Source organism: Pogona vitticeps, chromosome 3 (assembly GCF_051106095.1).
Source record: "Pogona vitticeps strain Pit_001003342236 chromosome 3, PviZW2.1, whole genome shotgun sequence".
In the NCBI taxonomy this organism is placed as follows: domain Eukaryota; kingdom Metazoa; phylum Chordata; class Lepidosauria; order Squamata; family Agamidae; genus Pogona; species Pogona vitticeps.
In genome coordinates, this window is record NC_135785.1 from 205,311,678 (window position 1) to 205,325,222 (window position 13,545).

The following is a 13,545-nucleotide window of genomic DNA, read 5'->3' on the forward strand; positions in this document are numbered from 1 at the left end:
TTTGAACATTCATGCGAATCACGTTTTTGATGGTGTTTGCAAATTATACAGAATGAGCCCAGTTATTGCCTTGGTTACAGACCATCACCGCCTGCTGAGCCCTGTAGTCTCTCTTTACCATTCTTGGGTGCACAAACGATTGTGTGATAGCAATGATTTTGAATCCCAAACACTGGAGTTTGTGCTGTCCCTTCTGTTATTACTGACCCTGTCTGAACAAATGTGCCACACTCTGTCTCTTTTTTCCTCACCCTCCCCTCTCACCCCCCCTCTTCACTGATAATTCTTCATACTATGAGTTGTTTTTTTAAACTGGTAGCACAATTTTCATCTGAAGCAGAAAGTTATTTCAGACAATCTACCTTTGACTGAAGTGAAACTGAATAATTATGTTAAACTGGATGAACAAATGGATTATTAATTGCTGCACATTAGTATATGAGTTTGCCAGGTCTTGGTTGGGAGTGGTGGTGATAGCTTTCTCTGTGATTGACACTTTGTGGAAATGAGTTTTCTTTGACATTTCATGAGTAAAAAATGCAATGTGACTTTAAAAGGGTAGAGTCTTTAGCTGATGCATTTATAAATCCTAAATATCCTTTGAGGGGGTACTTTAATTTTGAATCTCAATTCATAGTGAAAGTTTGTCATCATTAACGGAAGCTGCACTTGACATCTGTACTCATGGCAAAATAAATTTGTGTGCTTCTGTCCTATAGCTTCATACATGTTGAATGCATGGCACATCCTGTTTGAGAATTATTAAAGGGATTTATCTTGGGGGATCTAGCTCTGAGTCACTAACTAATCCACAAATTATGTTGTTAGGGTATCATGGGGGAAAGGAAGGAAAAGGGTCTTGGCTGCTGATTTCCTGACCTTTTGTTGAACAGGCCCATAGCTCTTCCTTTGATAGCTATTACTTGACAGTGGAAATCAGCTAAGCAGAAGATATTCCCAGGCTAGAAGCAGCTGCAAAACTCACATCAGCTTTTGAAGCTCTATCTGAGAACCTGTATGCCATGCAGAAAGCTGTTGTGAAGTTTGTAGTCTGGTTTCTCGTGGAACGGATTGTGGTAAGTAAAGATGAGCTTTTCTATTAAAAAAATAAAAAAAGGCAGCAATAATAAATCTTGATGTATGTAGACCTTAAAATTAAGTATAATCTATAATGGATTTGTATGCAGTTGGAGAGGTGTGCATCACTTTTAGCATTAAGTACTACTTGAAATACGTAGATTGCTAATTTACTATTGATGCTAGTGTTCCACCTCAGTGCCTAGCATCAATAGTCAACAAAACATAACACATTAATGAACAGCTTGCTTCAACTAGCTGAATAATTAATAGTCACAAAGCTTAAACAGACTACCTTTAAAGCATTTTTATTCTTAAGTAGAAGGGTAGTTTGAGAAAAAGAAAATTAATTCAGCATTTCATGAAGTACAAATATTCTTATTTATTTATTTATTTATTTAATTCATATGCCGCCCACTCTACCCAAAGGTCTCTGGGCGGCTTACAACAATTAAAATTCAATGCAATAAAATAAAATGATTAAAATACAATTAAAATACGATTAAAATGTCATTATGCTCTTAAAAAGTGCTGGATAGCTCAGTGGTTCAGGTATGGGTTCAGTTCCCCATTATGTCTCCTTGACGGGGGTTGGACTTGATGATTTATAGCAGCAATGGCAAACCTATGGCACATGTGCCACAGCTGGCAGGCAGAGCCCTCTCTGTGGTCATGTGCGCCATGCTGATGCCACCAGCCAGGGGCAGGGCATGTGTTCGAGCTCATGCTGACGTCTTGTCCCCCGCTGGACGGGAGCCCGCGAGTGGCACTGGAAGCAATGATTAGGTGGCAGCAGCAGGAGGCGACAGAGGTGGAGGAGGAGCTGTGCCCAGCTGCCCCTAGGTGCACATTGACTACGGCTCCAGCGTCGCAGGAAAGTGAGTGAGCGGGGCGGAGTGCAGCACAGGAAGCCTGGGCAAAGGTCCTGCCTGTGTTTGGGGCAGATGGGAAAGGTGCCCCCGGCCACCCTGCAGAGGACATGCTGTGTTGGCTGTTTGAAATAAATAAGTTGGTCTTGTGTTGCAGTTTGGGCACTCAGGCTCAAAAAGGTTCTCCATCAGTGATCTATAGGATCACTTTCAGCTCTGCATTTCTATGATGATGATGATGATGATGATGATGATGATGATGATTTTGTGTAGTTTGAAAAAGAAACAGAATTTTAATTTCATTTTTAAAATCTATATTAAGGATATGTGTTACTGTAAAGCAGCCATTCTCAGTGGGGACCATATGGCCCCCTGGAGGGGCCTGGCATATTTGAAAGGGGCCACAGACTGGAAACAATTCCTCATACACTACCTTATAAGGTTTGTTATGTGACATATATGATACTGATTCAGCCTATATTTCTTTCATACCGTGTTCATGGCTGTGACCAAAAAAAGGTTGTGAATGGCTGCTTTAGAGAATTTACTTAAGAGCTGCAACTATACAGTGGTGCCCCGCATGACGATGACCCGCTAAATGATAAATCTGCTGGACGATGACTTTTTGCGATCGCTATAGCAATCGCAAAATGATGTTTCCTCTGGGGAATTTTCATTTGACGACGATTAGGTCTGTGCTTCGCAAACCGTTTGTTCGCAAGACAACAATTTTTCCAGCTCCGCAAAATGGCTGCCTGTGAGGGATTAGTGGTTACCTCAGGCTTGCCAGACACAAACACCGGAGGCGCATGATCTTGAAAAACAGAACTAGGGTTTATTAGAACATCAAATAAAGAAGTATCAACATTAAACTGGTCAGCATTCTTTTCTCTTGCCGCCAACGGGTCAAACGAGGGTGTCCATGCATCTTGTAAAAAAAGGTTGAAACTTGGATCGTACCAAGGTCCCTTGGTAAACGGGTTAGCATCACCCGGTCCTTTCGCTTCAATGTCCACCTCAATTAAGGGTAAGGTCTCCTTGTCTCCCCTCTCCAGGTTGAAGGGGTCGGCTCCCTCAGAATAGGGGTCCCAGGGTCCGGTGAATACCTCCTCCAGCGAGCCTCCTCCAGACTCCATGCTCTCCTTTCCCTCTCTTCTCTCTCAACCTTCTCCTTTTCCTCCCTCAAACCCCGCCTCCACTCTCTAGCCTCTATTTCACCCCAGTAAGATGGTCTGGGGGGCAAACCTCTTCTTCTTCGGTAGTCAGCCTCTTCCCGAGGCACCCTAACCTTTTCACTTCTCCCTGTCCAGGGATCCTCTACCCAGATTAATTCCCAACCCCCGGGTATCTTATCTTTCTCCTCCCCCAACTCTCCATGCCCCACCTCTACCAACGGTCGCTCTTCCACCCGGGTTCCCACCTGTTCTGTCTTGGTCTGGGTAGCTACAGACATCTTCTTTATACCCTGTTCCAAATTCCCTGTATCTACCCCCTGATGTCTGAACACGACGCAAGAAGTCGTAGGCCCTGCCTGAGTTTCCTTCTCTCTCTTAACTGAGGACGACACTCTGGTGAGGACTTCTATAGCCTCGCCTCGGGTCTCACACTGCCCTGTGGTTTTCGGACCCATGCTTTGCAGGGCAGCCATTTTAACAGCTTATCGGCGCTCCGAAAATGGCTTCCCTATGGGTGGTCTTTGCTGGACAACGAGGTAATTTCCCCATTAGAACGCATTAAATGGGTTTCAATGCATTCCAATGGGGAAACTGTTTTCGCTGGATGATGTTTTCACTTAACAGCAATTTCAGGGAAACAAATTATCGTTGTGGTGCACGGCACCACTGTATATATGCATTGGCTAATTAGGTACCAAATATTTTCTGTATAATGTTATATTATGCAGGGCCATTTAGCAATGTTCCAGAGTTTGCCCCCACCCCTGGCCTTCTTTCAGACTGAGAAGGCCTCCCTCCTTTATTTTGACTTCCATAAATGAACCAGCCAGAGATTGAACTCTTATGGGCTTTATTAAACTTGGACCATAACAGTGAACATGGAAAACAGGGATAAACTCAAATCAGTTAAATTTAAAGTTTCTCCAGCACCACCTTCCTCCACCAAGTCTTAGCTATTGCCTCCTGCTTTGCCTCTTTTAACTCAATCCACCACATTGGGAAGAAGCCTGCTTTCCCCCTTTCGGGAAACTGTTGGGAAATGGTGATTCATCGTCTTTGCTTGCTTGGACAGGATTCAACCTTTGAATTCCCGGGTAATCCTTCTTGGGATTGGTGGTGCTTTTCCCTTCTATCACATTCATCTCATGGACACACACTCTCTCTCTCTTTCTCTCTCTCTCTCTCTCTCTCTCTCACTCACTCACTCACTCACTCACTCACTCACTCTTAGGAAAATCAGCTTTGCAAATTCTCTGATCCAAAGCATCTAATGGGAATTTTCATCCATAGCTGACAAGCAGGCCAGTAGATGCTACAGCTATACCCCAGGACTCTTTTCTGAGCAGGTTTCTGGCTCAGTGACAGAAAATCTCATATTCTCAGTTTAGCTCTATCTAGCCAATTCAGATTAACTGTAATTACAGTGACATTCATCACATGCTCGGTTTGCTTTATGGGAGAAATAAACCTGCAAAAATCTGAATCTGTTTATTAATTATTATGTACTGAATAAACAAAGAGATGTTCCCAATTTATTTTTCAATATGTGCACTTTTACTTTTTGAAGGGATTGGTCAGAACTCTTTTGATTTTAATATAGATGCCATGTTTCCCCGAAAATAAGACAAAGTCTTATATTAATTTTTGCTCCAAAAATGCATTAGGGCCTACTTTCAGGGGATGTTTTATTTTTTTAAAGTACAGCAATCTACATCATTGCTGCACAATGGTGCAGTCATTGCTGCACAATGGTGGAGGGCGGGGTTTCACTTAACGGGGCTTATTTTGGGGTGGGGCTTCTATTACGAGCATTCTGAAAAATCATACTAGGGCTTATTTTCAGGTTAGGTCTTATTTTCAGGTTAGATCTTATTTTTGGGGAAACAGGGTAGATGTTTAATTGTTTTTTAGTATAATTTCTTATGGTGTTTTTAACTGTGATTATTACACACATGTAATCATTTGTGAGCTGCCTTGGATCCCCTGTGTGGAGAAAGGTGGCCAATCAATCAAGGCCAAATGCTTTTGCTTAGCACGGTAAATCACAATAGAGTAGGCCCATTGAATCAATTGGTGAGTTTACTTATCCATATGTTCCTTTGATTCAAATTGGCCTACTCTAACTGGAACTTTAGCATAGTAAACTGCAATTGGAGTAGGCCCATTTGAATTAATGGAACTTATGGAGGAGTTGACTCAACTAAATCCCTATTGATTCAGTGGCCTCACTCTAGTGCTATTTGCTAGGCTAAGCAAAATAATTTTGTCTAGTTATCAAGTTGCCACGAATATTCCTCATTATGCACTAGTTGATGCACATTTTGGAATATAAGTGGTGAGTTGTTAACTAACAGTAGTTCCCTGCTGTGCTTTACACCACCACTGCTGTTATGAATATGGGGAACCTTCTTGGGTAAAGCAGTTTCTCCCTTTTCATATTGTCATCTTCCAATGTTGCAAGGGATGACATAAAGGGTGGAGTTGTCATGCTTCCCTCATTGAATGTAGAGATCACATACTTTAAGAATGACTAATTGGGGTTTTGTTTATGAGATGGGGAGCTCTTTTCTCCATTATTTAATGCTTTTCTCTCTGAAGAAGCCCTAGTAATCAGAATAAGTTGAAAAGTCTGTTTGTTTATTAAATTACTTGAATATCTCTTATTATATAAAAACAGTAACGTTATCTTGCGTAGCTGTTGTAATGTACTGAAACTCAGCAACACTGGTCTTCTGTGCAAGGAGGCACAGTCTTGAATTTACAAGAGCTGAACAGGGCTGTTGGGGACAGGACATTTTGGAGGTCATTCATTCATGGGGTCACCATAAATTGGAGATGACTTGATAGCGGGTAACAACAAATGTGAACCACACTTCATTCATGTTGTTATTCTGATCAAGAAAGCATTGTGCAACCTTCATATGATAAAATGGAGGCAAAAGGTGCAAAAATTTATTTCTTATATACATTCTTTGCTGTTTCAAGTCTTCTAGTGATACTGGGTCCAATAGTAAAAAGGTGTTTTTGATAAATGATGTTTGGGAGGCAAGCTAAGCAAAATGTGACAATTGGTATTTGCTTCCTTTCTTCTAAATTAAAGCAGCTGTCTCTCTAAATTGAAATTAATCAGCTTGTGGTTATCCCCCAGAGTAACGATTTTTGTATAGTTTTTCAATCACTGAAGTATTTTCAACTCATGTTTTCTTTATTTTTAGGAGTAATCAATACATGTTAAGATGCATGACCTTGCACACAATCAATAATACTAGTATGATTTTTAAAATAGAAGAATCTGTCACCCACTATTTCGTTAAAGCTGCTGGCTTTAAAAGGTCTTTAATTGACAAGCTGCTTTATTTCTTGACGTTTTAATATTCTTGTGCAGTACAAGTTGTAGCCAATCAGCGCTCCCAAGCCACAGGCAATAGACACTTATTTTCCACAGGGGATTTTGCGTCTTCCTTTCAAGTTTAAGCTGTCCTTGTTTGAGTTCTTTTCCAAAAGCCCCTTGAAAGGAAGAATTAAGAACTGACTCTACAGCTTAAAACTGAGAATTTCATTCTCATTGACCGTTGAGCATGTGAGATCTGAAGAGGAATACAAGAGAAATACAGTTGGTGTTTTTTCTCCTTTACACGCAGGAAGGTATCCAGCAGCTCGGAGCTTGGAATACTATGGCTTGAAATGACAACGTCGGGTTGGTTTTTCTGGAGGGGTGGGGTTTTTTTGGGGGGGTGGTCTGGCTAAGTAGGTCAAGAAATCTGGATTTGGTTCTTTGTTTCGATTGCTTAAAATGGCGAATAATGGAATTATCAGTGTAATAGCATTTTGATGATGTCAGTTCGTTGGAGAGTTAAACGTAATCCCAGAAAAGAAGGCACCGAGAGAGCTTCTGATTCTCTTCGGCATATGCTTCATTTGGTGAGACCTACCGTATAACACAGATAATGAGAAAATGGTACAGCGCACTTGAAAACAATAATGGGAAGATGATTTCAAAGAAGATTCTTGCTTTGAATATGCAGATTCTGGGTCAGCGGGGTATTACACAAATAGACGCGGCGGAACTTTGTTTATCCAGCTAAAACATTAAGCAATTAGTTGGATTTTATATTCAGTTGTTTTATAGTTGAATGAAGCAGAATCATTTATGAACGTCCTTGCTATATAGCTAAGCATTATCTTTAATGCTATTGTGTTCTTACAGTATGCTAAAGGGTCATATCTTTGTTTACCCGAATTTTACTGTAGGTAGTTTTTCTGAAAAAAGGAAAGGGTATATAAAAATTTCTGAACTAATAGGCTGGCACTTTTCATGATGCAGACATGGACAAGTTCTGATTGTAAATCTGTTTAAGACCTGTATTTGTGTGTTGTTATTTTGTATGTAGAACGTCTCTACTGTTTATGGCTTTTATATGTGACTAGCACAATTTGCACAGTCCTGGTAGCCCTTCCCTGAGCAATCACAGTTGCACAAGCTGTGGAGATTGCCTGTTCGTCTTTTGTGGCAGGGCTGGTTCACTCTGAGGGCATGTTCTACATACAGTACACAGTTCCTCCTAAGTTATAACCCTTCTGGCAGACCTTCATATCACTAAGGGAAGCTTATTTTCCTTATCATTCCTTTCCTTTCCTTTCAGTTGTAAAGAGGCGGTAGTACTGCCAGTTGTTCCTGATGCAGTGCTGCTTGTGGCTGTGGGGAATAAGGGGTGGGGGGAGACACAAATGTAGGTGACAGTGTTTTGATTGGGTTTTAATAGACTGACTGGAAGCACTGGAAGTCTGGATGACTTCCAAAGTAAATATATTATGTATACTTGTTTTATCACATGCATTTCTTGTCTTTAAATTTATTAGTGTTTCACAAAAGCTAAATGAATTCAAGGCCTGAAATAGGATTGTAAAGTTGTTTGTTTGTTTGTTTGCTTGCTTTGTCGCTTAGTGAGAAATAAAATTCACAATCAAATATAAATATAGAAGGACCGGAGGTGGGTGAACCTGACTGTGTATTATGCACACCCATCAGTTATAATGTAAGGCAGGGTTCTCTCAAGCTATGTAACTTGTACTGGATCAAAGAAGCAATCTTCACTTTCTGGTAACAGTGGGTAAATCTCTGCAAGAGCAGGAAGGGGGTCCTAAAAGTACTCACTGCTCATGCATTTTATGTATTTATTCTCTTGATTTTAGCCTGTTGATTTTACGTCTCAGTAATTTTTATCTACTACTTGCAAAGGCATATGGCTAATGCAAATGAAGAATACTACTACCACTACTACATCAGTCTGTGCTCAAGTTTCTGAGTAAAAGCAATTGAGCATGTCTTTCTTGGCCAAAATCCTTAGGAAGGGGCTCTCGACAATCAGCATGGTTCATGCTAATAAGCAAATACAGTGGTGCCTTGCTTAACGAGCGCCTCGCTGAGCGATGAAATCGCTTAACGAGGCGCTCTGGGCCATCGCTGGAGCATTCGCTCAGCGATGGCCCCTATGGGGATTTTTCGCTTTGCGATATTCGCTAAGCGATTCGCGAATATCGCATAACGAAGCGGGGGAGAACAGCTGATCGGCGGTTCCAAAATGGCCGCCGGAAGGTCCGCGCCGCATTTTCGCGCCCTGCCCTCGCTTACCGAGGGCGCGAAAATGGCAGCGCTATGGCAGAACCTCGCTTAACAGTGAGTTTTCAAGCCATAGGAACGCATTGAACAAAGTTCAATGCATTTCTATGGCTTTTTTTATTCCGTTTAGCGACAATTTCACATAGCGAGGGTTAATCCGGAACGGATTAACCTCGCTATGCGAGGCACCACTGTATAATGCTAAACATTTTCCTAATCATTCAGCTTCTGTTGCTCTGCAAGGAGCAAAAATGTTTCTGTCCTAAAGGTTGTATCACTTGTCTAATGCCTCTTCAGAGCTGGGGGCGTCATCATGCACACTTCTTCTGTCTTTATTTTCTCTACTTTCCCGTAAGGCTTCATTGCTTTTTTCAGTTCAGTTTAACTCAGTGGCTGGAATCCGATTACATTTTTACACCACAGCAACCAACGTTCCCTCTAATTTTTGTTCCTACTGCACAGGAGCCTCGCCCTATGTGTGTGCGCGGAGGACAGGGCTTAATCTGAAATAGGAAGTAAAGAAATCAGCTGCCAGCTGCCCATGAGCAGCCCCAGTGGAGCTCTGCACACACGTGGATGCGCTCACCTTAGAGGGAACATTGACTGTGATACAATTGGTATAAATCTTGGTTTCAAATTGTCACAAGTTAGCATAGGCATTTGCTATTGAACATTGAGTTTCATGACCTAGCACACAAGAGCAGATGCAATTCACCAGAGATTTATGCCCATTGAATTAGCTGGATTTCTACCAGCATATTTACATGTATATTATTTAAATTCAGTCAACTTTGAGTGCTTATATTTATTTTCTTCAAATAATTCCATTCCATATTAACTTGCACACACATGAATCACCAACCAGATTCAGCTCAACAGCAGCAAAATCAGTTGTGGTACAGGGTTTGTGGGACCCAATGTAAAGCATCTTGGTTTATACGGTTGCTACATGTCTGGTGCAGCACACTGGCTGTGTAGAATTTCATTGTTGCTTTCAGGTGCCCCTCCCTTTCAGGCATCACCATAGAATATTTTACTGGTCAGGTTGTAGCTGCAAGCTTTGTTCCTCTACTTAATATTCTCAGTCAGCGTGCTGCCTAGGTTACTATTGTTTTTCCTAGATCTTTCAGCAGTTTTCAGTGTCATTAACTATCTTGTACCCTTCTGAGTCACTTGAGAGGAATGCAACTAAGAGGTGTTATCATTCTAAACCAGTGTTTCACAACCTTTTTTGAGTTGCAACCTCCTTTTATAAAACCAAGTAACCTGTGACCCTTCCACCATGTTTGCATAAAAATTATTTTTAATTGTACACCTTAAAATATATTCTAACCTAATATATTAATATTAATACAATAATACATAATTATGTGAGGGTTGTAAATCTGCTTCTACCAGATAAAATTTGAGAAAGAAAAAAAAATGTCAATACACTTTATTACGTAGGGTGTGGAAATTACCATTCCTTCATGGCTCCTCCCCACAAAAAAAACTGCCTCAGTGAAGAGCTGTTCCCCCTCAAATCCACATAAACTCCCTACACTTCCCATGCCCCACCTCCCTGGTTCTCCTCCCTCCCCTATTTGCCCTTCTTGCCTTCCTCTTCCATGCCTCAGGCAAGGCCCAGAGGGATCTCTCTGCCCAGTTCCTCTCTCCTTTCACTGCACCATCGTTGCCACCCCTGGAAGAGCAAGAGAGTCCAGCGGAGTGAATGGTACTGCTGCCAACTTGGGCATCATCATTTCTGGCATGTACCATGGACTTGCTTCATTCAGGCCTCTTTCAGTTGGGCTAAAGCTTGGGTCCAAAAAGCTGACACCAGTCCTCCAAAGATGGATGCGGAAGAACAAAGAGAAATGAGCAAGAGTGTCTGTTCTGGAGGGGCTAATAATAATGTACATGGATAAAAGGAAAGGGGGACAGAGATAACTAAGAACTCTAGGTTGCCTGCAATTCTGGTTCAGATTTAATTTATCTGTCTGTGGGCCAAGAGGATTAAAATGAAACAGCATTTTGTATACCACATTTAATATAATAAATATAAAAATAATTGCTACTAAAAACAACTGTTTTTGTGCCAAGCCCCCCAGAAAAAACTTTGTGACCCCCTTGGGTGTCCTGCCCTCAGGTTGGGAACCCATGCTCTAGACCTTCCTGGATTGAGTCTTCTTCCTTGGCTTTTTTATTTCTTCTAAAAGCAGAAGCAACTATCTGTTTTAGGAAAGGAAAAAAACCCAATAGCTTAGGTTTTTTTTTTTTTTTTTTTTTTTTTTTTTGGATTGAGGGCCACAGAAGTACTGGGGTTGCACTTGGGCTCTGGGGATGCATGTGGTGGGGATGCATGTGGTACTTGGGCCTTGTTTTGTCCATTGCTGCTCTGAATGATTTGGACCAAGGATATCAAGGACTGCCTCTCATCATGCAGCCCAGTAAACCCATTATTACATTAAACTTTTCTTTAAAGGCTGTACTGAATTGGCCCCCACCTTCTGAAGTAACAGGCACTGAGAACAAATCTTTGACTTCCAAAATTAACGTCCATGCTGACTCTGGAATTGTAGTAGTACAAAAAGGTATTTTTACCAGACTTTGTACAGTATGTGGCAGTGCAGGACGAGGCTTTTCTGAAATGGTGGCACTGAAATTGTAGAGCTTCTCCTTAGGTAGACATGCCTTCTTTTTGTGGTGTATAGGTAGGAAGGTGGGCTTTCTTTCCAGAGGGCTTTTAGGTTTCATCTGACAGGTCTGAAAATTGATTGAGTTGAATTTTATCAGTCATTATTTATTGGTTGTGGTTGCCTTTCTGTGGTGTGTTTAGTTTTTTTTTTTTTTTTTTTTTTAGTATACGTTGTAAGATGCCTTACTGATTTTAAATAAGAGGGCAGGTTTTAATAAACAAATGTAGCCTTCATGATTTGAGTTGCACATATTTCAAACTCATATCCCTTCATGCCAATGTGATGAAAGTAGAATTTCAGTAGTTACTGACCTTAGCAGGGGAAAGGAGGGAGATCTGAGGATTTTGATATATATTCAGAAATCATGTAGCTGATGAGGTTACATGCCCTTCCATCTGTGTAACCTTAGGCAAGCTACACAGTCCAAAAGTGCTTCCAGAAGGATGGTCTGGTGAACCATTTCTAAATATTTTAAACCTGGAAAATCCTGGGGTGATTGCTATAAATCAAAGTCTACTTGAAGACATATCATCATCATCTTATTATTAAATATATTGGTGACATGTAATAAATACAGATCTGTGGAAATACTTGGGAAATTAACGTTTCTTTTTAGCTCTGTGTTTGCCGCATTCAGGTGTTTGTAAGATCAAATTTGTTAATTGAGGTTCTGATTCTTTTAATTAAAAGTTAGAGCAATAAGAGTGGAAATGGGCATTAAAAGACTGTAGGGAAAAATAATGATCATTTAATGGCCATTTAGCGCTTGCTCATATACGGTCACAAACAAACTGTGAAAACAATTTTGTATCTTGCAATTGTAGTAAATCCTTAGGGGTAATTGGCATGGGAAGCTTAAGTCAGTTGTTTTACACATTTTGATACATAAATAACAGTTCTCCCCTGTCAAGTATAATCTCACGTGAAAATTATGACATTATGCTGGTAAACAGCATCCTAACCAACATTCAGGGCTATACTTATGCTATATCTCACTTGTCTTGACTGCTATACTTGTTAAGAAATCATTCGCTTATAATTTGTGTAATCCAGAACAAATTTTTATTTTTTCTGGCATTGATGCAATATTATGCTCTAGAAAACTACTCTGGAATAATCTACCCCCTGAGATTTGCGCGGCTCCCTCGCTGGGTATCTTTAAAAATCAACTAAAAACATGGATGTTTCGGCAGGCCTTCCCCTCAGCCAATTCCTGATCTCCCCTTTTTCTCTTCTTCCCTATTGTTTGTCTTATCTTCTTGAAATGTCTTCTATTATGTAAAAATCGGTTTTTATATTTTCTTATTGTGTATGTTGTAAGCCGCCTAGAGTGGTCTTAATTGACTAGATAGGTGGGATATTAAATAAGTAAGTAAGTAAGTAAGTAAGTAAGTAAGTAAGTAAGTAAGTAAGTAAGTAAGTAAGTAAGTAAGTAAGTAAGTAAGTAAGTAAGTAAGTAAGTAAGTAATTTAGGCCTCTTCAACCAGAAGAAAAATGAAATTGTAGCTCAAATTGAATGATGCAGTAGAGCTAACTAGGATCATGACACCGTTCTACAAATAGTAACCAGTTATATATTTTTTGTTAATTTCAAAGAGTACGGAACAGGTTGCTGCCTTTTGCCGCAGTCTTCATGAGATGAATCCATCAGACTCTAGTGTGACCCCTCAGGAATTTGCTGGACCTCAACAGACCACAAGACAACTAACTGATGCTGATAAACTGCGCAAGGTTATATGTGAACTCCTTGAAACCGAACGCACATACGTCAAGGTAAAATCATATGCCAAGAGAAATATTTAATAGTCATATTTAAAGATTTTTATATCTTGAAATAGTGATGGGGTACTCCCGAGAGCCCGGAAGTCTTTCTGAGAGCCCTCACCTGGAGTGCTGCACACCTTTTCTCATGCTTCTGCCCCTGAAAGCACTCTAAAAAGGGAGGACAAAAATACAAAGCATGACCCCTTGGGCCTTTTGGCACACCGTTTGCCAGGAGTAACCAGTTTTATCCCTTGAAGGACCTTTTAGGTCTTAAAATGTACCTCATGGCTTATTTTGCCCTAAATTGACCTGCACTTTTAGGTGCAGTGGAGGACACTGTCCTGTCATTTGTGCTGATGTAA

The 13,545-nt window shown here is 40.7% G+C and overlaps 1 protein-coding gene across 6 annotated transcripts in view; it reads left to right on the plus strand.

The window, feature by feature from the left end:
- Positions 1–13,545, plus strand: part of TIAM1 (TIAM Rac1 associated GEF 1) — a 261,371-nt gene that overhangs the window by 220,527 nt on the left and 27,299 nt on the right. For 5 of the 6 annotated variants that reach the window (XM_072994076.2, XM_072994078.2, XM_072994077.2 and 2 more), the window contains one exon: positions 13,016–13,192. In XM_072994076.2, coding sequence (XP_072850177.2) covers positions 13,016–13,192 — 177 coding nt within the window. Of the gene's footprint in view, positions 1–6,754; positions 7,043–13,015; positions 13,193–13,545 lie in introns of those variants that run through there. The other variant, XM_072994079.2, reaches the window with a different exon arrangement.